This window comes from Asterias rubens, chromosome 8, assembly GCF_902459465.1.
Source record: "Asterias rubens chromosome 8, eAstRub1.3, whole genome shotgun sequence".
In the NCBI taxonomy this organism is placed as follows: Eukaryota; Metazoa; Echinodermata; class Asteroidea; order Forcipulatida; family Asteriidae; genus Asterias; species Asterias rubens.
Window position 1 is genome coordinate 18,191,104 of NC_047069.1, and position 23,945 is coordinate 18,215,048.

At 38.6% G+C, this 23,945-nt stretch overlaps 2 protein-coding genes across 2 annotated transcripts; both read right to left on the minus strand.

Annotated features, from left to right (window-relative positions):
• Positions 1–1,482: 1,482 nt before the first annotated feature.
• LOC117293383 (transmembrane protein 184C-like) lies at positions 1,483–12,394 on the minus strand. The gene is made up of 8 exons (XM_033775684.1): positions 11,976–12,394; positions 10,895–10,931; positions 9,934–10,136; positions 7,127–7,198; positions 5,819–5,912; positions 4,482–4,697; positions 3,796–3,970; positions 1,483–2,776 (listed from the first exon to the last, which is right to left on the minus strand). Exons 1-8 carry the CDS (start codon positions 12,299–12,301, stop codon positions 1,962–1,964), a joined length of 1,938 nt encoding a protein of 645 aa, XP_033631575.1. The 5' UTR covers positions 12,302–12,394; the 3' UTR covers positions 1,483–1,961.
• A 2,400-nt stretch (positions 12,395–14,794) lies between these two features.
• Positions 14,795–23,051, minus strand: LOC117293385 (transmembrane protein 184C-like). Its single transcript, XM_033775685.1, has 8 exons — positions 22,235–23,051; positions 21,563–21,599; positions 20,240–20,442; positions 19,789–19,860; positions 19,162–19,255; positions 18,263–18,478; positions 16,931–17,102; positions 14,795–16,239 (listed from the first exon to the last, which is right to left on the minus strand). The coding sequence occupies exons 1-8, from the start codon at positions 22,558–22,560 to the stop codon at positions 16,121–16,123; spliced, it is 1,239 nt and encodes a 412-aa protein (XP_033631576.1). The 5' UTR covers positions 22,561–23,051; the 3' UTR covers positions 14,795–16,120.
• Between the last annotated feature and the right edge of the window lie 894 nt (positions 23,052–23,945).

Here is a 23,945-nt window from a genome sequence, read left to right on the forward strand (position 1 = left end):
AGGGCCTGTGGTATAAAATGAAAACAAAAATAGTAAGTGGCCTGGGGTGGATTTCACAAAGAGTTAAGACTTCTCTTATCTCGAGTTAGGACGAGTTACTCGTCCTAACTTAAGACTAGCAATACAATTTTAGTATCTCCTAGGACTAGTCTTATTGTGGAAATCGACCCCTGATGTTTCAACCCTAGCAGAGTCTTTCTGGAAGCCTAGATGGTAACACAACAAACAGAAACAGATACTGCTTTTTGTAACACCAGTATAACTTGTCTATGGGTGCTTTCGTTTAGCTTCCCTGGGTCGACCCCGCAGTGCTCACTCGGGTGAGCCCATGACAAGAGCTAAACGAACGCTCACTCACCGTTTGTAGTGACGTCAAGAAACTGGGGCCAGCCCCCAAGTGACCCACTCCACAAGCTGGGCACTGGGGGCTGACCCGGGTGAGCCCCTGGAATGATACCAAAGCTATTCGAACGCACCGGGGGAAGACCGGGGTCGACCCAGGGAAGCTAAACGAACGCACCCAGTGTTTCGTTTCATATTTAGCCTTCAAGTACACTCTGCTTGGGTCGAAATGTCTGGCCACTAACTATTTTGTCAATCATTTCAATCTGGTAATAACAACAAAGGACCCTAAAAAAGGGACATACACCATGACACAGAGGTCAAAGGTACATAGTATGGCTGATAACTGTATTACTCCTGAGAGTCTGTTATCAGCCAATAGGACAAGACATTTGTATAAAAACTAATTTATGGATTTATTGTTCTTGACCTTTGACCATGTTTTTATGGACTTTTTTATGACAAAAAATTTGATCAGAATTTGCGATTATCTATTTCAATGTTGATGTTAAACAAGTTAAAGTTTGTTATATTTACAAAGTATACTTGCCTCATTGTAAAAATATCTTGCTTATTATTCTCCCAGTTTTTAATCATGAAACAATTTTTTTTATGATACATTTTGTTTGCAATCTTGTTCTACTTTAGGGAGTTGTTTCAATAAAAATATCACAGAAAAACATACAGTGAGTCCAGTGAAAATTTCGTATTTAAAGTTTCTGACACAGTGTTCCCGCAGTCATTGAAAATCCTTGAATTGTACGCCTATAGACCATGTGACCTTTGTTTACAACATGTGTGACCTTGTACATTTTTTGGCTTTTCTGGCAGGCAAGATACTGCCCTGGTCATATTATGGAGGAATACATTTATTCCTCCCTGATCATATGATGGGAAAGTGGACATTTTGTGTCATAATTTCCACATAAATTCAGGAGCTATGAAAGTAAAAGCTGGACAAGTTTTGAGATGTGCCACTTTCGTCATATCAAAAGTTGATAAGAATTAGAAAGTGCAATCTCCATAAAATATAAGATTTTATGTTATCTTCCATTAGGCTGTGTACAAATCATGCCTGCAGGAAGTCCAGGCTCTGTGGCTCTTTTGTAAACATGTGATGTCTCGGGTCACATTGTCTAAATGGAACTCATTAGCTTAGCTTGTAAGACTCGTCTAGCTACAATACCAGTAAACCAATCATATGGTATTCAGATAGTAAAGGTTGGTTCATAGTCTTGTAATGAATCCCCAGATTGGTCGAGAATTCTTGGATTGACCTTGAATGTTTAACAAGTAAAGTGCGCCCTACAAATGCTTATAGTTATTACTTTTGATACAGCTTGAGGGCATTTTCCTTAGTATCAAAAGCAGCTTAAATTTGCACGTTGTGGTGTCACATCCACACGCTGATCGCCACACACGGACCAATGGCATGTCCCTAGGTCTGCATGATGATTAGGGGGGTGCAGGTTCACTCCTAGTTTTAGTGTTTTATTTATTATTTGGTGTCTCCTTTTTTCACGTCTCTGATACAAACCTCTTATTATTTGTGAATAAACTTGCACTTTTTAGGTTTATTACATGTGCATATTTTTTAGTTTACACCAAAAGTGTCAAATTCATTCTTTTTTCTCTCCTGTGTTCTTTCTCTCTCTCTTTGGCGGGTGGTCTTCGTCATTACTCATAACATACCAATCCATGTCATCAAAGGTCATCCCGGCATAGCTGACCTTTTTTGTCCGTCTGTGCTGTGGAACTGGCAGAGATGCTGTGCGAGATTCCTCACTTATCGATCGATAACGAATATCGTTATCGCTATCGTCATCATCGCTTGAAATGTCATTAACGTCCAGTGCCATGTCAGCGTCGCTGGATTGATGGGGTCTGCTCCCGGGTATGGCAAGATTCCTCGTGTCTGGTGTGTCAATTGTGTCACCATCTGATTTATTGATGACATCTTCACCATTGGTTGAGACGTCATCGTCATCATCAAATGACATTTTCAGTCCTGTGCAGCTGATTTTCTTCTGCCTCTTTGAAACCTGGAGAGATTTGACCTGAGCAGTTTCAAGTTGGTCCTCGACAGAGGGACGTCGTGGAATATCATTGACATCACTGTCATCTGTTGTAAAGTCGCCGTCCATGAAATCATCAGTGTCATTGTCACTTGTACCCTCGCTTGATTTCTTCACTTGTATGTGAGAATCGCTCTGACTTTCCATTCCGTTTTCTTGATTTCTGTTGATGTCCGAATTCTCTTGATGGTTCAAGATGATGTCAGGGAGAGAGACGGACGGATGGCCCTGTGTCCTCCTCGGAGAACCCTCTGCTTCTGTCGGGGATTGAGATGCTAACGATGGAGGAACATCATCCACTGTTGGAGGATGCTCCATTCGAACAAGATCCGTGTTTTGTTGACTCTCAGAGGAATGGCCTGTTGAAGGAGAAATCAAAGAGATTTTAAGAAATTAGCTACAAATTCCACATTCTGTTCAGAATCCCTAAATTAAGTGGCCGATACAATTTGTTTTTATGCTTACACAATGTGTACTAATTAAGCCTATTCTTTTGCATACTCAGTACTTTTCAAGTTCTGTGAAAATAAAACCCACAGGCAAATAACTAGGGTGGGATTCAAACCCAGGACCATTGCATTGCTAGAGTAGATGTCTTACCAATAGACCACCGAGCTAGCCCATGGTCACACAAAGTTGTGTGCTTTCATATGCTTAATTTCGAGACCTCAAAGTCGAAATCTTAGGTGTCGAAATAAAATCCGAGGAAAATTACTTCTTTCTCAAAAACTACATCACTTCATTACTCGTAATCAAGAAAGGTTTTATGATAATAACTATTTTGAGTAATTACCAATAGTGTCCACTACCTTTAAGATGCTAGTGATCATCAATATTTATAGCTTGTCATCACAATACCAGCCTGAGGTTTATTATGCAATTACCCTGTTTGTTGTATTGGGAATCTAATGACATAAATATTCATGAGCAGGTGCTTCATTTGCATACACAAACATGTTGGTCTGACATGCTCCATGATGTTATGTTTCACATCGGACATTGTTCATAAATATTGATGGACTGACAACTAAAAGTGGGAGAAGCCTATGTGATAGATTTAATATTCATCTGGAACTTCTTAATTTGCAATGCCCGTCTTGGATTTCACATCGAATTGCTTCACTCACTTTGAGGTAATGTGTTAACTAAAAGTGGGAGGAGCTTTTATACTGGATATTCACAACAAGTAACTTTCTAAATTTGCATACACCTTAGCTTTTCCTTCAACATGCTCCATGGTGATGAGTTTTTCATTGGAGATGGTCCACATTATACTAAGAGGGGATTGATGTGTTAATGTACTCGTAATTTAAAAAGTGCGAGGAGCCTATGTATTGAATATTCACAAGTAACTTTCTTATTGTTTGCATACACGTACCTTTTCCTCTGAGACGTTCCATGATGTTGGTTTTTACGTCAGTCATGGTCATCATATGCTTAACAGATTGTGCGATACTCATCTTTTGTTCATTCTCCATATTGTAACGTTGATAGTCAAAGGAGTACGAGAAGAGGATAGCACATGCCACCATCTCAAGGCAAATCAGAAAGTCCTGCCCCAAATAAATCACAATGAAATGTTCGTTTATGTTTTTGCCCAAAACTTAAGATAATATCATTGACATATCTGGTAGAAACAAATAAAAACACATTTGCATCAAGATATTAAGTAGGGTAATTAATTATAATTATTTTACTATTTTATTTTATTTCTCAACAAAGGCAACATTGTAGATCAAGTGGAGACGTTCTGATATTTGTTCAATTAAAATGTTGTTACATTTCGACGACTAGTATAATAATTATCTGTACAGAGAATTTGTGTTAACGATCACACAAACTATCATCCCTGATTCTATTGAAAGTTTCCTGAAAAAATAAACCAATAATTCCATGTTCTGATTTGTTCACTTTGAAAATCTCCCTGACTGTGTGTAAGCACTGTTTACTCAGTTCTTTCCCGAGTCCTGTGAAAAGAAATATTTAAAAAAAATCACATGAATATTTTTCAGGTGGGATTCGAACCCACGACCCTTGCAAAACGTATTCACTAAATTTATTCACCTGCAGCATTGTAGCGAATGCAAACTCATCCTCGAAACCCCACGCTGGTTTGGGCTTCATGACGCCTGTCTGAGCCAGGATATTCAGAAGGGTACTCTGAAAATTGGTGACGAATATCACGAGTTGAATTCCCACAAACTGAGAGGTGGACCTGGGTAGCATTTTCAGCTCATCGAGGGTTGCTTTACGGAGAAGGTTTATACAGAAGATGGCCCACTGAGGGACAGTGAAAACGAGAGAAAGTGGGGGTAAATAAGGGAATGTTTTAGATTGGACAGTTTGTGGAGTATAGAAAATACCTATAACTTCTTGTATGAATCAAGCTGATCAAGCAAATCAAGCTGTGGTGTGTCGTGGCTGAGAGTTCTAGGTTATCAGATAAGTATTGTTTGAAGCTTGCATGGTGTGTAGAAATTCGAAGACACTATAAATAATTATAACACACCTCTTGCTTTTCCTGTATTCTGTTTGGCTGAAACACGGTCACGTGGGATGAACTAATATAGGCTAGTGATCGCGCGCGCGTGTTTTGCGGGAATAGTACAAGAGCGGGCACTAGTCTTTGCCCTCTCTTGACTTGAACCGTGAACAAACTACAAAATTCCTTTTTCTGTTCTTATTTTCACACTTATAGACCGAGCTGTGTTATAAAACACATATTGACTGGCATAATTCGGTAACTAGTGTACGTCTATTCCCCCTCGGGCCTGTGAGTGACCAGAAGAGGGGCCTATTTCCCTCGGCCTTCGGCCTCGGGAAATAGGTCACTCTTCTGGTCACTCAAAGTCCCTCGTGGGAATAGACGTATACTAGTTACCTCGTTGCCAGTCAATATGTGTATAATAGTAGGGCCTAATTGTGCGGGTACAACCATGTGTAAATCTGTTTTGTTTGAGGTTGGCTCTGAGTATTGAGCTGGTTGGTCTCGACGTTTCGACCATACTCTGCTCGTCGTCGTCGTCATCTGATGTTATCAGAGTGTGGGTTCGCTTGTGCCCCTGAGCAAGGCACTTAAACACATAATTGCTTTGTAAAAAGTTGGGAAGTTAGTGCATTCTACTCTACCAGCCGGACTCCTAGTCGATGGTAACTGTGCATACATCATTCAATGGTCCTCTATAATCAAACTCGTATGATACATGTATGTTCCTGTCTGGATTGATTGACAGCGGCATATTGCGCCACAGCACCTAACAAACCATTAATACCACTCATCTTGCAGTCAATACTTGGCGCTTTGGTTCCTTCGGAAAAAGGCGCGTTATAAATACGGCTCTTAACATTATTATCTTACCAAATAAATTTACATATTTAAACCTTAAACCCCTGGTACTTACGATTTGTGAAATCGATACTATGACGGTCACCCAGACATAGGCATATTTTGCAGAGAAATTCCCTTCGTTGTAATTTCCTGTAAGGTGTGTGATTCTGCAGAAAAGAAATCAATCAGTCAAGCAATCGTTAAATTTATAAGGGGCTAATTCAACGGTCGTTGCTCATAGCGCCGTACAGTAGGCTTTTGAAAAAAAGATGAGATTTAAGCAAAGTTTTGAAACTTGCTAATCAAGAAGATTGCCTGATGTTCTGAGGACGATGATTCCACATCCTTGGTGCTGCAATAGAAAAGGCACAATCCCCCAACTGTGTTTAGTTCTTTGAATGTGAAAAAGTGAAGTGTCGGAACAGACACGCAGATTTCTGACAGGTTCTTTGCTAGACAATAAGTCAATGAGATATGAAGGGGCTGAGGCATTGAGGCAGCGGAACACAAGTACGAGGATCTTAAATCGAGAGCGTGACTCAACAGGTAGCCAGTGAAGACTCTTCAGGATTGGTGTCACATTATCACATTTCTTGGCACATACTACGAACTGCCCAACCAGTTTTGGTGAGGTTTATTATACGATACAATTTATAAGACTTGATGCTTTGCATTTCGAACAAAATATACTTATTATAGTGGTATAATTTAGCACAAAGTAGGATATTGGTAATTTGCAATGAAGATTGGTTTAAATCATGGAATGTGAAAAACCTAGAAATGGTTGAGTTTTATCGTGATGGAAGTTTTGACATAACACGGAACACAAGGATGCTCGGACTAACTATGCGACAAAGTGAGACATACCATCATAAAGCCCCTTTCACACGAGAGCAATTTAGCAAGGGTCCCTTGCTAAATTGTAGCATGGTTGTAAGATTTTACAAAATGCACCTCGTGTGAAAGGACAATATTTTTTTGGAGTGTCCAGGGTCCCTTGTCAAATCTTGTCCAACATTGCTAACAAACATGACATCAAGACTTGAGGCTTTGCATTTGGAACAAAATACAGTATACTTATTATAGGGGGTGGTATAATTCAACAGAAAGGAGAGATAGAAATCAGCCGGACCAAGAGACTAAACAGATAGGCAACCTAGAAATGGAAACAGAAGAAGAGGACGACAGAATAGAAAATGGAGAGACGGGGTACAAACATCTACACATAATATGACAACTTGGACTAGAATGGCAAAAAGAAGGAAAAAGAAATGGGAGGTTGCATTCATGAGGAGGGCTTCATTTATAACAATACTAAAAACTAGCCTGATGGTAAAGTTTTTGCAAATTATAAAGAAAATATCACTTTACACATACTCACATTGAAACTATGGTAACAACAATTCGGATAACAGTGTAGTTCAGCACGCCTGCTTTACACCTTCGGATAATTCTAGTAGAAAAAAAAATTGGGAAAAAAACACACACAAGAAAACAACATTAACAATAGTGTTGATATATCTAGGGGAAAATATCCAATTTGCATAGCCCCGGACACGATTGCGTATGCAAAAGTGTCCGGCGCGGACAGTATGGCATGGCGGACACAATTGCATCTGACACCGGTGTAGGCCCTATATAAAGGGTGTTGTTATTTGCATGGAGAATAACTCGACGGGCCCTGTGACTCGTCTCCCAATATACTTGAGCAGATCACTAAAGTTCAAGAGCCAACGAATAGTTCCCTTTTTACTTCAAAACAAATGTGAGTTGTGTAAGTTTTTTTCGTCTTTTTCCATTTCATATTTAGCATTTTGCACTGTATATTGGGAGCACCAACAGGCCTACATTTGTGATTTATCTTTGCTGTGCTTGACAGCTTTTCTATAAGCTGTGATCGTAAAAGTATGTGCGTGTGATGATGGCGGTGGAATAACCTGAGTGAGGTCAAAATATTATCATTTTTATATCTGTGGATTATGAGGGTTACATTTGCTGGTATGGTCCATGAATAAACACTATATTATCCAGACAATCCTTCTAAATATAGATTCAAGTGGAAAAGTGTTTAGCCGTGCCGCCCTTAGTTTTTCTTCTCATACCATGCACAATATGTGGCGAGCAAGAACCTGAACTTGAACGTCCCAAAAAGTTGTTGTAAACAACCTAATACGTGTAGTTACCATTTATCACGTCAGTTACGTCGTGCAGACGTCATACATGTACGTGAGCATGAAATAAACCCAAAGTGGTGACGTCACCTAGAAACGACACAATTTTCTGACGTTCAAGTTCACGTTTTTTGCTCAGGTAACGTGTAGCTAAACTTCCCTAATTTTCCCTAACACACCCTTTCTCCTCCTGTGTAAATGAACCCTACAAATTCTCTAAATGAGGGACACGTTGCCTTGGATCGAGCAAGTTGGTCAATGAAAAGCGTTTGAAACCATTTGTTATAAATGCATATGTTTAGAAAGATTTTTTAAAAGTAGAACATCCACACAAAATGCCTCGAAACTGCACGGTTTTCCTATTACGTTGTGATATACGGCACCGTTATTTTGTGGAGTAACTTTTTTGACTCCGGAAAATAGCCGACCGTGTTAATTGGTTCGCAAAGTAAAACAAAAACGGTGCAATTTCGAGGCATATTTGAGTGGATCATAACTGATTATTAAACAAGTAGATTTCTTATTTCTCCCTTCACACAAACACTACGAAAATATAATTTGGTGAAGACGCAACAAAGTTTACAAAACAATATAATTAGTATTTTTTTTATCATATTGTACTTTCACATATTCTTTTATTAGTTTTCTCTTTTTCTCTTTTTCTATAAATGGATATGTATTTGTTTGTACTTGTTTTATGCCTCTGAAGAAGGTCCGGGTGGATCGAAAGCTAAGGCCATCTACCCTATTCATTATTACTTTTATTAGTTTTCTAATATAATTTGTTTTAACAATGACACAAAATATTTATTTTAAAGGGAATGTACACGTTTGGTAATTGTCAAAGACTAGTCTTCTCACTTGGCGTATCCCAACATCAGCATCAAATAACAAGCATGTGAAAATTTGAGCTAAATTGGTCATCGAAGTTGCGAGAAAATGATGAAAGAAAAAACACCCTTGTTGGACAAATTTGTGTGCTTTCAGATAGGAATAAAATACTTCTTGCTAGAAGTCTTTTATTATTTTAGTCAGAAATTACCTCTGTCTTAAAATCTATGCTACTTCAGAGGGAGCCGTTTCCCACAATGTTTTATACTATCATCAGCTCCCCAATTCTCTTCACCAATTAAGTCAGTTTTTAAGTTAATATTTGTTTGGAGTAATTACCAAACGTGTACCTTCCCTTTAAGTTTTAATCTTATTAGTTTTGTGTGGGGTTTACTTTCCTACTATCTTATTAGTGACAGATTAGCGAGTATTGACAAAGAAAGTTCACCAATTAACATTATACATTGTGGCTAAAAATAGCTCGGTTGATACAGCGCCAGCATGTTAATTCCGAGGTCATAGGCCTCAACCCAAAATTTTAAAACATTTATTCACTCAGGTATAATATGGTAAAAAATTACTTTTTTCTCAAAATCTATGCTACTTCAGAGGGAGCCGTTTCCCACAATGTTTTATACTATCAACAGCTCTCCAATGCTCTTTACCAAGTCAGTTTTTAAGTTAAAGAAACACGTTGCCTTGGATCGGTCGAGTTGGTCTTTGAAAAGCGTTCTGTAACCGTTTGTTGTAAAATGTATATGGTTAGAAAGATATTGTAAAAGTAGAATACAATGATCTACACAAATATGCCTCGAAATTGCACGGTTTTTTTTACCCTGTCGACTAACACGGTCGGCCATTTATGGGAGTCAAAATTTTGACTCCCATAAATGGCTGACCGTGATAGTTCGCGACGTAAAAGGACAACCGTGCAATTTCGAGTGATACTTGTGTGGATCATTATATTCTACTTTTACAACATCTTTCTAACCATTATGCATTTCATAACAAACGGTTTCAAACGCTTTTAATAGACCAACTCGTCCGATCAAAGGCAACGTGTTCCTTTAATGTTTGTTTTGAGAAATTACCAAACGTGTACCTTCCCTTTAATTTTATTTTTTTTGCTTAATTAATAATTTTGTTTAAACCTAAATAATATACGATTGCGTAGGCCTATACTTACCGTTGGTTTGGGACTGCTCTGACGCAACAACACGGTGGAGGGGACTTTATCTGTGGTTTCATGACCAGTCGGTTTTCAAAGTTTGGCACCTCGTCAAAGAACGTCAGAAGGTAGTAGACAAAACTATACATGACGAAAGCCTGGTATAGCTGACGTAATGTGTCTAAATATATCTCGACGCCCGGAAAACGAAGAGCAAACCACTGGGGAGAAAATTTCAAATGTTTAAAGTTTGATTTATTTTGGTAATCAGGAGTGACGTTTCATATTTTTTTTTTTTTTTTTTTTTTATGAACCAAACTTTGGTTGTGAGCGAGGAACTCTTTGTCATATCATTTTAATTTAATTTAAGGGGGAGTTCTTCTCCTTTGTGTGAATTTCATTCAAAATATCACCCCCGTTAAAGGCACTGGACACTATTGGTAATTACTCAATATAATTGTTAGCATAAAAACCTACTTGGTAACAAGAAATGGAGAGCTGTTCAGATAGAATAAAACATTGTGAGAAACGGCTCCCTCTGAAGTAACGTAGTATAATAAAATAAAAAAGCAATTTCTTTGAATTTGAGACCTCAGCTGTGGTCTCGAATTCAAAGCATTTGAAAGCACACAACTTGTTGCGACAAGGGTATTTTTTCTTCCATTTTTTTCTCGCAACTTCGACGGGCAATTCAGCTTAAAAAAAATACAGGTTTGTTATTTTATGCACATGTTGGGATACACCAAGTCAGAAGACTGGTCTTTGACAATTACCAAACGTGTCGTGTCCAGTACCTTTAAGAATGGCAGTAAACTGTTAGTATATTGATACTCATTGACGCAGTGATGAGAACAATAAAAGTACTTCATAAACTTCACTGATGTGTTGAAATTAGGAATGTGGAGGAATCCTTTCATGGGAGTGAGAATGATAAATGTTCTTTTAAATTATTAGTTGTCATAATTGTATAATAACTTACACTGTTCATCTCGTAGATCGGAACCATGAATAAGATCCTGAAACATTAAAAGACATATAAATAATAAGCGTATAGTTTAGCCAAGAAAAGCAAATCGTGTCTAAAGCTTCAATGTTGCACAGGTACGTTGTGTCTGCTGTTTCCAGGTGCCCCCCCCCCCCTCCCTTTGGTATCTGACTCGAACATGAGATCACCGCCTCGCTCCTCCCACGGGAAAAAAACAGGTTGCCATCCCCCCTCCCCCCCCCCCCTCGGAGGAGATGTCACGGTCTCCCCTCGAACTTTGTGGTCCCGACTACACTATTAGAAATCCAAATTTACTCGAAAAGTCTGCTCACCATCTACATGCCTATTCAATAAATATCCGTCCAGCAAACAAAATAATGCCAACTATTGCTACCAAAACATACGGTAAATATAGTTTTCAATTTGTTGGACCTCAGTTTACACATCAAACGAGTTACTACCACCATCTCACATTTCAAGACTCTTCTCAAAACATTTCTGTTCAATTCATCGTATAATAATAACAAGTACTTTCCATTTTTGTTCTTCAGAGCATGGCGTATATACTTTCTTCTTCAGGTTTTAGGCGCTCTATAAATACAGTTGTCATTAGGTACTTCTTGTAGGACACAAAACACAATGTGCAATATTTACATTCATTTTACACTGTTTGAAGATAATGGTGGTAGAAAATATGACTTGCGTGGGTGCTGAAGCTTTTAAAAATGAGTATTAAACAAAATTTTGGCTCAGGGGACGAAGCACAGCGTATCTACCAGTAGGCCTACTGGTAATAATGTTAATCTTTGGAAACTATTTTTTAGTGTCCTGCACAAGGTACACAAACTCTTTAATCTTCAGTTAAAACTTCGTCACTAAAACTCAGCTGGGAGAGGCGTGTCTGGGGGGGGGGCGTGTCTCCTGACTACAAAACATCCGTTTTAGTGACGATGCAGAGCAAAGTTGTCTTTGAATTTTGAATGAGGACTTTACTTGATTATGTGTTTCTGGGTCGAGTGAAGTATGCCTAGAAAAGTCTAAATAATTTTGAATGAGGATTTATTGTAGGCCCTACCTGATGATGTGTTTTTGAAGGTTGGGTCGAGTGTAGTAAACGATGTGATTGATAATACCCCAGATTGAGATCGGGATAGCAACAACCATCGCGAAGAATCCCACAACACCCAGAGTCCTCTTGAAATTCTCCTCTTCGGCTCTTGAGACGTCTAGAATGATGAGCGGTACTCCCAGAGCCACACAGAGTCCGTAGATCACATAGACTAAGGGGCGGATCCAGCGTCTCCAGCTACCGAGGCACGACCGTGGATCGGTGATATTCCCCGGCGGGGCTGTGCTCGTATCGCCCCGCTCAACTCTGTTCGCTTCTCGCGTGGGATCCATGGTTTTCAGGAGACTCTATTCACGATTGTCAAAAGAAACTCCCCACCGTCGATTCGGGAGGCGTGTGCATTTAAACTATAAACAAAAAGCACTTGTGGAGATGTTTTAAACACCCAATGCCACACTCTGGCTGATGTTTTTTTATGGTGAGCTTTGATCCCCGAATGCCCAATTTGAGATCTAACATGAAGTGCACACTATTACAAAAAAAGTCAATGAGTTCAAAAAGCGCGTTCGTGATTATTTGAACAGATTGCTTTTTAGTGTGATTTTTGTGCGGGCAATTCTTCGTCAGGGTCAAAGTACAAACACGCTTCTGTGAGTTTAGTGGAGATAGGTACAACTGTTTTTTGATAAAGATAAGTCATCATTTTGATAAGAGTCATAACAATAATATGTATCAGGGCACGGTCCTCTGAGGATTTGATCAAGATGATATTTAGACTTGATTTCAAGTCTGATACTGCGGTTATTTCTCTGCATCAGCCACGCAGAATTCACCCGCAAAAGTGCTTTCACGCGCTCTATCTCGCGCTATTACTATACAGGCAATGATGTGTTAATTGTCTATCGGGTACATACTAAAAGCTGCGGCCACAGACTTGGAACCAAGACTAGATAATATTTAAAACCGACCCGACGGTGTCAAGGGCTGTTAAATAAATCACATGTAAAAATTTGATCTGTTTGACCTCAGTTGGTTTAATAGAACCTTTTTATGATGACTGGAGCTTCAGATGTGGATGTGTGTAAAAAAAGCATGGCATCTGCTGGTATACGGTATAAATGGATTGAGTGAATGCGAAGCTGGTTAAAACAAAACTGAAATTCGGCGGTACAAAACCGTAGTTTTTGGTAGTATTTTTTCTATATTATAAACAACAGCAAATACTTTGATTTGGGCACTTAATAAAAAAGTGTTGACGAGGACGTTGATAACCTTCTCCTGAACTGTTAAATCTCTGAATTAGGAACCCTTTCCAATTATTACTATAGTCATTAGCGAAAATCATTAATGTGCTTATCCCCCACCCCGCCCCAATTTGCGGCATGTCTTGACTGAGCGGATAAGAACACCGGACTCGAGTATAGGTTCGAGTCCCGGCCGTGATTAATTGTGTAAGCAAGGCTTTTTGACCATTGCTTTAGCTTCGTTTATTAATCCGTAGTAACAAAAGAAAGTGTCGGCTGCTTATTGCGCCTCAACACTTTCTTCTTAACCTATATCCATGGTAATATGTAAAGGGATGGGCCAAACTTCAAAAACGTATCTTCGCATATACTCAATTAAAGACACTGGACACTTGTCAAAGACTAGCCTTCACAGTTAGTGTATCTCAACATATACATAAAATATCAAACCTGTGAAAATTTGAGCTCAATCGGTCGTCGAAGTTGCGAGATAATTGTCAGAGTCGATTGTTGATAATCTGTTTTTAATTGTTTTATTGTTACTTTTCTCGATCTGACATAGCTCAATCGGTCATCGAAGTTGCGAGATAACGAAGTTGTGTGCTTTCAGATGCTTGATTTCGAGACCTCAAATTCTAAATCTGAGGTCTCGAAATCAAATTCGTGGACAATAACCTTTTGCTCTCTATTGCTCATTACCAAAAAAGGTTATGTGATAATCATTATTTTCAGTAATTACCAATAGTGTCCACTGCCTTTAAATGTAACATCTGAGCGCTTCGAGACCCCGTCGGGAATGATTAAAGGGCTAAAGAAGCAATCAGAATTATTAAAATTTAGAAGAACACAATTTTCACTCACATATGCATTTGCCCATACACGATTTGTTTTATTGAAGAAAAACCGGCATTACATGAGCGAAAAAGGAGTATAATAATTACAGATCAAAAATACAAACGTAAAAATAAAGTTTCAATAGGAGACTTTCCAACGCTAGGTGGCAGCAGACATACCGGGTAAATTTCCATTGTTTACGTAGTTCTGAACATGCGCATAATTCTGAGAACAATGGATTTACCCGGTAAGTCTGCTGCCCTCTATCGTCCCAGAAAGTCTCCCATTAGCCAAAGATCCCCACAAAAAAAAAGTGCACAACCCGTTTTCTCTAAAAAATGCCACTGGTCGTTAACTGGTTATAATATTATTGTTAGTATTTTATTTCTCTTTAATATTTTGACGTATGAGCTATAAGCTTTCCAACTACAAACCCTGGTTCTGTGGTCCATCTCCAACTAATGTTAAGCTATTCATTTCCCGCACTGCTTCTATGATTGTATTAGATCGCCATTTTTCTTGATGAAGTTTATACCGTAGTTTTCGAGAAAGAAGTAATTTTCCACGAATTTGATTTCGAGACCTCAGATTTAGAACTTGAAGTCTTGAAATCAACCATCTAAACGCACACAACTTCGTGTGACAATGGTTATTTTTCTTTCATTATTATCTCGCAACTTCGATGACCGATTGAGCTCAAACTTTCACAGGTTAGTTATGTTATGCATACGTTGAGCTACACCAACTGTGAAGGCTAGTCTTTGACTGACAACTACCAATAGTGTCCACTGCCTTTAACGAAATTATAACATTTAAACAAATATACTTGAGATACGCAAATTAAGTATACGGTCAAATACATGGTTTTTCAAATTATAGTTAATCCTCGGCATAACCATCACTGAATAAGGAGGCATCAAATATAATATAAGCCTTCAAATGCTTCATAATGCTGATATACACAATAATAACCAAATAGGCAAAATTACTCACTAGAATATGATTAAGAATACATTTCACACAATATACCTTTTCAAAAATCGAGAAAGTTGTAGTTCTATGGTTTTTACTTCGGTTTGGATTGGATCATGAAGAGTAAATCTTTGGTTCATTTACATAAATGGTTTTATCTACAAATTCAGGAGCAATTTTATTTCAGTTCTGTATGTTAATTTATTTAAAATCTACCTTGGGCAAGCACGGAAAGACTGTTCTTCCTATTAAGTCTGATTTCCGATTTTTAGGGGACTTAAGACAAATCAGCAAACTGAAAAGTCTATAAAAGCCTATGAAATATGTACACGTATTGGTCAGCCCTTGTCCTCAGCCCCCCCCCCCCCTCTCATCCAAGGACCTTATATCATGCCTGAAGATGTTCGTATTAAAAAGGTCAAAGTTCATCTCATTCAAAATGAATCTAACCTCTGAGCTTGCTGCTCCATAACAATCAGAATTTTACAGTTTTATTATCAAAAATAAACAAGATTCATTCATATCAATTATTTATACAGTTTTACGTCATTCTAGTAATAAAATAAACCCCATTGTCTTAAAAGACCTTTATCACAGTGCGGCCATCTTGATTTTCTCCCGTTCAACCTATTGTAACCAAGCTGAGGCTGAAAGGGGAAATAGTTTGGTTCCTGTTTGAACAATGAGTATTAGCATTTATTATAGCTACTGAATACAGGGAACATGACCAAGGTGTGGCGGCATGACACAGGTCTTAAGGTCTATATAATATACGTTAAAACTGTGACCGGGACGGGAAAACTTGTTCACACCAATCTTAGTCTTGGTCCAAGACGTCGCTATATCATACTCATATCATACTCGTGAACATAAACGTAACGTAAATACGCAACGTGATAGCTCGACAGAGGGCGCATTTTTCTTCTTGATTTCATTTCGGAAGCTGGAAATGCATTGATCTATAATATATGACATCAATGTTCAAATCGAACAAAGAGTCGACTTGCGCAAAGCTAGCGGGCGATACGGCGTGCTGTCCGTGGTAGCGAGAATGGTAAAGCTTGCTGGGAAATAATCAATGTGAAGGTCTTGAAACCAAGACTACACCAATCTTGGCTCTGTTGGTGATTCATATTGTAAATTCGGATGAACCTCGTCCACAGCTGGAGGTTCCTCAGATCGAACAAGATCAGTGCTCTGGTAACTGTTAGAGTTATTGCCTGTTAAGAGAGAATTCAAACACTTATTATTTCTATACTCAGTGTTATAAGAAATCAACTACAACTTTCTTGGTCCATTTGAGTCAATCTGTCAGCTTCGTGATATATTGAATATTCATATTTCAGTAACTTCTTAGTTTGCATACACCACCATCATGTTCTGATTTGAGATGCTCCATAACGCTGGATTTCACATCGGATATGGATACTTCAGGTATTAAATGGACTGAGAATTGGAGGAGCTAACATTTTTTGATTTTCATCAGCGACTTTTTTATTTGCATGCACACCAACCTCTTATCGGATATGGTGAGCATTATACTTGAGATATAAATGGCTTGACAACTGAAAATAGGGGGAGACTCTTTGATATGTTGAATATTCATCAACAACTTGTTCATTTGCATACACCTAACTCTTGTGCAGAGAGAAGGCTGGATTTCATATTGGACATGGTGAAGATTTTGAGGTATTACTGGTCGAAAACTGAAAGTGGGAGGAGCGTATTTAGTGTGTTGAATACTCATCAGATTCATCTTCATTTGCATACACACACTTTTGTGCCGATATGCTCAATGATGCTGGATTTCATCTTGGATATGGTGAACATTTTGACAACTGAAAGAGGGAGGAGCCTATTTAGTGTGTTGAATATTCATCAAGAACTTCTTCATTTGCATACAGCACCCACCTCTTGTGCCGAGGTGCTCATTGATGCTGGATTTCAAACCCGATATGGTCCACATGTGTATGAAGATTTGTTCAAAGCTCAGCCTGGGTTCATCTGTATTGTAGCGCTGATAGTCAAATGCATAGGTAAAGAGTGCAGCAAAGGCTACCATTTCAATGCAAATCAGAAGATCCTAAAAGATTTGAATGAATGAAAGTAAAATATTAGTTTCTGTTTTTGCCAAAATATTGTTCAAAATTATGAAACGGTGTGATGCCACAAACTGCCCCAAAAAATAAAAACACTGCAAACAAATCCGGTTAAAAATTGGCTAGATAAGAAAAAGTTTCATATATTTTTTTATTTTTTATTTTAACAATGGGAACATTGTAGTTCAAGTGTAGACTTCTTTTTCTTTGTTTTTAAAATGGCACTTGATCGATTATTCTTCTAACATCTGTAACACTTTGTTGTAAAAGTTACAAGAACTGCCAATTCTCCCTGATTTGCAGAAAGTTTCCGAAATAACCCAATCTTTCTATGTTCTGATGAGCAAATTTGGATTTGCCCCCATTTTATTGAATGACATTCTAAACATATCCCGATAGCTATACGACATTTTCCTGATAACAAGCTGCAAATGTTGGCAGCTCCGGGTTAGACCTGTTAAACATGGGGTCCTTATAAAGACAAGCAATGCTTTTTGAGGGCCTCCAACTTGCTCTTGATCTTGATATAATTATTGAACAGCTCCTTAGGAACAACACTCAATGAGGTCAGGTCAGGAGGGAGAGACTCCTAAGATTACATGCTTGTAATTTGTTACCTTATATTTTCTATTTAAAGGCAGTGGACACTATTGGTAATTGTCAAAGACTAGCCTTCACAGTTGGTGTATCTCATCGTATGCGTAAAATAACAAACCTGTGAAAATTTGAGCTCAATCAGTCATCGAACTTGCGAGATAATAATGGAAGGAAAAAAACACCCTTGCCACACGCAGTTTTGTACGTTTAGATAGTTGGTTTCGAGACCTCAAGTTCTAAATCTGAGGTCTCGAAATCAAATTCGAAAACTATGGCACTTCAGAGGGAGCCGTTTCTCACAATGTTTTATACCATCAACCTCTCCCCATTACTCGTCACCCAGAAAAGTTTTATGCTAATAATTACTTTGAGTAATTACCAATAGTGTCCACTACCCTTATTGTGTTCTTCTACCTTGGTTTTGCTAATCTAACCAAATGCTATTGTATGTTTTCTATTATTACAGTATAATTTGCATGATGTGTGTGGAAAAAAAATATTAAAGAACTGAACTCACTCAAACAAATTTACTCAAGTTACTATTTACCTGCAGCATTGTAGCGAATGCAAACTCATCTTCGAAACCCCATTCTGTGTTGGTCTTTATGACACCTGTCGAAGCCAGGATATTGAGGATTGTAGCTTGAAAGTGTGTAAAGAATACCACAAATTGAACTGCCAGTAACTGCAAGGTGGACCTGGGTAGCAGTTTCAGCTCTTCCTTGGTTGCTCTACGGAGAAGGTTCTTACTGAAAATGGCCCACTAATGAGGGAGGGATCCAAGTTACAAGAGAATAGTGAAAGAACAAAACTTCCACGTTGCACTTAATAATTATGTGCTTTAAGATTCCTTAAGAACCAGGCCTGAAGTATTTTAATGTTTGAGTAAGAAATTGCCTCTTTCTCAAAAACTACGTGAATTTACTTCAGAGGGGGCCGTTTCTCACAATGTTTTATACTATCAACAGCTCTCCATTGCTTGTTACCAGGTAAGTTTTTATGCTGACACTTATTTTGAGTTATTACCACTCATGATAGTGTCCAGTGCTTTTAAAAGCCATTGGACACTTTCGGTGAACAGTTTTGTTCAAAAACCCACACTTCGTGTATCACAACTTATATATAAAATAACAAACCTGTGAAAATTTAGGCTCAATCGGTCATCGGAGAAAATAACGGGAAAACTCACCCTTGTTTCCGCACGTTTCGCCGTGTCATGACATGTGTTTAAATTAAACCGGATGTCTCGTTGTCGAGAATTGATAATTGTTTCAATGTTTTCTCAAAAAGTAAAGCATTTCATGGAATAATATTTCAAGAGAAGTCTTTTACCTTTACCTTCTGTAAACCCTGTAAGTTATTTGTAAATTGTTGAACTTGTTTTTCTGTTCCGAAAGTGTATAATGGCTTTAATTAATAAATTGACACTGTGAGCATCCTACTTACGATTTCTGAAAATGTTAGAATGCCGGTCAACCAGGAATAGGCACCTCCTGCAGAGAAATCTCCCTCGTTGTAACTTCCGGTAACATGTGTGATTCTTTAAAAGAGGAGAATCAACGAACACAGAAAGTTTACTAGAATGGTATATTGGATTCTTATTGTAAACAGTTTGCCGTATTACCGATATTTTACATTCGCAACGTTCGTTATCGTTAGGCATTGGCAAGCAATGGCAAGAGTTGGTAAGCATTCGTAATATACTGGTGAGGAGGTGGAGAATTACATGTGAACGCTCCGAATTTGTTACCAACGCTTACGAAGACACGGCGAAGTTTGCGAAGTTTGAGCGATTGGTAAATATCATTTCCATTCGTAAGCACTTTCGAGAGCAGCAAAAAAGGGACGGAGTCCCCCCTCCTGCCACACCGAAACGCTATACTCGGAGGCCACAGGTTCAAATCCCGCTGAAGTTATTCGTTCTCTTTGATCACAACCAAAGTGAATGAAACTTTACAAAGCGAGCCAGTCCCCCTATTGGTTTATATAGGCCTAACTTGAGATATTTGTGATTTTTAAAATTATTTTTGTAAACGAGTTGACATCAAGCGTATAATGAAAATGTATACTTACATTGTAATTATGGTTGCAATTATTCGGACAACGGCGTAGTTAAGGACACCCAGTTTACATCTGCGGATGGTTCTAGTGATATGAATAAGCACAAAAAGAAGAAATGAACAATAGTTTTTTCTCAACCTTACAATGCTTTTATCAAGATTTCTGAAATCAATGTAATTTTGAGCAAAGACGGTAGAAATTGGGAGAATTTGGTTCGTAAATTTGAAATAATTAATTGTACGTGCGTTTATAATTCTCCTTTATAACATTTGAACTGGTCGTCATAATCTTCATGTCATTCTTTTGTTTCTCTTGAATAAATTAATATTTTAGTGATAAATTACTTTTCTCAAAAACTAAGTTACTTCAGATGGAGTAAGTTGTATACTATCAACAGCTCTAAACTGCTCGTTTCCAAGTAAGTTTTGATGCTATAAATTATTTTGAGTAAATAAAATCTTACCGTTTGTTTGGCACCTTCTTGAGGCAGCACAATGGATGAGGTAGCTTGATCTCTGACTTCATGGCCATCCTGTTATCAAAGTCTGGCACCCCATCGAAGAAGGCAACAAGGTAGTATACGACATTATAGATGGTTAAAGCCTTGTACAGCTCACGAATTGTGTCAAAATATATCTCGTTTTCCGGAAAACGAAGAGCAAACCACTGTGGAGATATGGAAAACAAATAATATCAGCTTATTGTAGTTATTATAAGAGATCATTTAATGTATCAGTTTACTTTGACCGTGATGGAGCACGATTTTATAAGGAAAAACAACATGTTCAGCATCTTATTAGAAAAGCGTCCGGTACAGGTTGTCCCGTCCAATTTCGGCGCAAAAAATAGTAAACACCTGCACAATTTCACTGACACGCATTCACATTGATAGTTATTCCCCAATCACCTCAAGCGTGGGTTTCTATTTCAATGCATTCAATTTCGTTTTCGTGCACACATGATTTTGTTTTTCTCATTCAGATTCGTTTCAGTCTCAGTTTTGGACACTCTCCTACACCATCAGAAGTACTGTAAACTCATCTCTCAAATCAGGTATAGCTCCACAATCACGTGAACAATGAAGAAACTTTAAAGGCAGTGGACACTATCGGTAGTTACTCAAAATAATTATTGGCATAAAACCTTTCTTGGTGACGAGTAATGGGAGAGGTTGATGGTATAAAACATTGTGAGAAACGGCTCCCTCTGAAGTGCCATAGTTTTTGAGAAAGAAGTAATTTTCCACGAATTTGATTTCGAAATCAACCATCTAAACGCACACAAATTTGTGTGACAAGGGTTACTTTTCTTTCATTATTATCTCGCAACTTCGATGACCGATTGAGCTCAAATTTTCACAGGTTTGTCATTTTATGTATATGTTGAGATACACCAACTGTGAGGGCTAGTCTTTGACAATTACCAATAGTGTCCACTGCCTTTAAGTTTGGATCATGATCATAATATAATAGAGAACAGTTTCGCATTTTCAACCCAGACAGTTGAAGTATTAGTTACTTCTTTGTTCGCGGTGGTAGAACAGCAAGACCGTTCCGAACAGAACATAATCTAGCCAGCAAGATAGATATACACATTACCGCCCCCCCCCCCGCCCCAGAAACATTACCTCAAATTTCTTTTGAGTATGGGATGTGTGTTGTTCTGAAGAAAAACCGGAATTGGCAACTCCGCGTTTGAAACAGTGTGCTCTGATTGTCCAATAGAAAAAATTATATAACTTAGGTTGATCTCAATTGTTCTTTAAATTTAGCAGTTTGCAACTTACACTGTTTAAGACGTAGATTGGAACCATCAACAAAATCCTGGGGGAAAATTAGATCAACAAAATAAATCACAATTCCATCGCAGTCCTTTATTCAATGAAAATTATCAACAACAGACAAGCACAACGTCGTTTTGTAATATCATAAACCAGAATCTCCCCGTAGGCCTATTCCATCAGTAACAATAATTATACTCAAATTCTTTGTTCTTTATAAATATGGGATGATAATTTATTCACTATAATTAATGGTCAGAGGGGAGTCTGCTGTGGGCGTGTCTACTGCGTGTATGGTCCTGGCTATAAAGGGGGACCCAACATAATGTTAGTATTATTAATATTTAGCTGGGATTTACAGAGCGCCTTTTCCATATGAATACGAAGCGCTTGCATGTCTCCAACACAGATAAATGAACTTCAAAATCAAACTTGGACTTAAACGAATAAAATCACTGTCGAAACAAGCGAGTCTTCAGCAATGTTTGTATTTCTGCAGCTATATCAGGATGTGAAAATCACTGAGTTGGGCCCGCAGTATAGGCACAGTCTCCTGTGTTAAAAGGGAATTTTGTGAATACAGTGGTCGTCACAGCCACAGACTACATGAAGCAGGGTTTCCTCTCCACTTTTACAAAAAAAACACCCATAAATCTTCTTAGTTACATTTACTATTACCTGATGATGTGTTTCTGAAGATTTGGTCGAGTGAAATAGATCATGTGATTGACAATGCCCCACAGTGATATCGGAATCGAGATGACCATCGGAACGAATCCCACCAAAGCAAGTGTCCTCTTGAATTTATCATCCTTTGAAGCCTTGGTGAAGTCGATAATGGCGAATGGTGTTGCAGCTGCTACGATAAGTCCGTATATCACGTAGACTACGGGAATGACACAGCCTCGCCAGCTAAGACTCGACCGTGAATCGGTGATATTCCCCGGCGGGGCGGCTCTCGCACCACCCCGCTCGGCTGTGTTTGTTCCTTGGTTGGAATCCATGGCATAACACGGTTTCTGAAAGCATTTGGGGACTCTTGACGGTGCAATGTGGTCTTTTATATTAAGCAGATTGATAAGATGAATATTGTGGTGATTTCAAGTACTTCCTATAAATAGCTTTGACGTCAGGTCAGCAGACGCTTACTCGAATACATCGTTTTCACCAAAACGAGCGTCATTCGGGTCATGTGATTATGAGAAACCTATCCTACGCCATCGTAGTAGGTCGTAGGTCGCGAGTTGTCAAACGGTATCCCACACACCACAACGTAGACGGTGAAAATGAACCATTATGGTCCTTGAACAGCTAGGTCATGTTGATGTTTTTGTCATTTTATGAAAAAAACATCAACAATGACAAGGCAGAAAGAGCGTATTTTATAAAAGGAGGGCATTAGTTGCTAAAATTGAACGATGCTATTTTACAGAACATAATAATGGACGTACTACTCAGCCAACTGCGCAAAATTGGAAAATAAGAAGGAAAACAACTAGAAAGCACGGTAGCTGTATTTGAGCAAATACGGGTATCTCTGCCCGGCGGGGGGTGGAGCATAATATTCTGCATGGTTTATGTTTCACTTGGAGAAATGAAAATTGTGTGTGTTTTGGGGGTGATACAGAACAATCTGTAACATGAAGCTTATAACTCCGGCAGGCATGGGGGCCCTGAAGGGACATATCGCTAACAGGTGCGCATACAATTGCGATGTCACAAATTTATTTGCAAATGTTTGCGCATACGTATGCGGTGTCGTGAAATTATTTGGGCTTCGGCTTGGGCTTCGTCTGCCTGTTTGAAGCCCCGTTAGAAAAGCACATGTTTTCTAAATAACTGACGGAGCCTAAGCCCAAGCCCAATATGTGGCCACGGTTTTGCAAATGCAAGCTGAAGAAGAAGAAGAAGGAGAAGAAGAAGAAGAAGAAGAATATCCACCACAAGGACAATATCTCTGCCGTTGCACGGGCAGAGATAACTAGAAAGCACGGTAGCTGTATTTGAGCAAATACGGGTATCTCTGCCCGGCGGGGGGTGGAGCATAATATTCTGCATGGTTTATGTTGCACTTGGAGAAATGAAAATTGTGTGTGTTTTGGGGGTGATACAGAACAATATTCGCATACGTTACTCGCGAATACGAAATCCGACCATACGCAAGCACATACGTAAGCATGCGCACATATTCCCAAATATTTTCACGACATACATGTACGTATGCCGACAAGTTTACAGTTATGCGATGTGCTTTTGGGCCAGCGTACCTTTTTGATTGCATACGTTTGCGATGTCACAAATTTATTCGCAAATGTTTGCGCATACGTATGCGGTGTCAAGAAATTATTCGCGAATAAGTATGATGTCGCGATCAGACTGGATGCTAAAA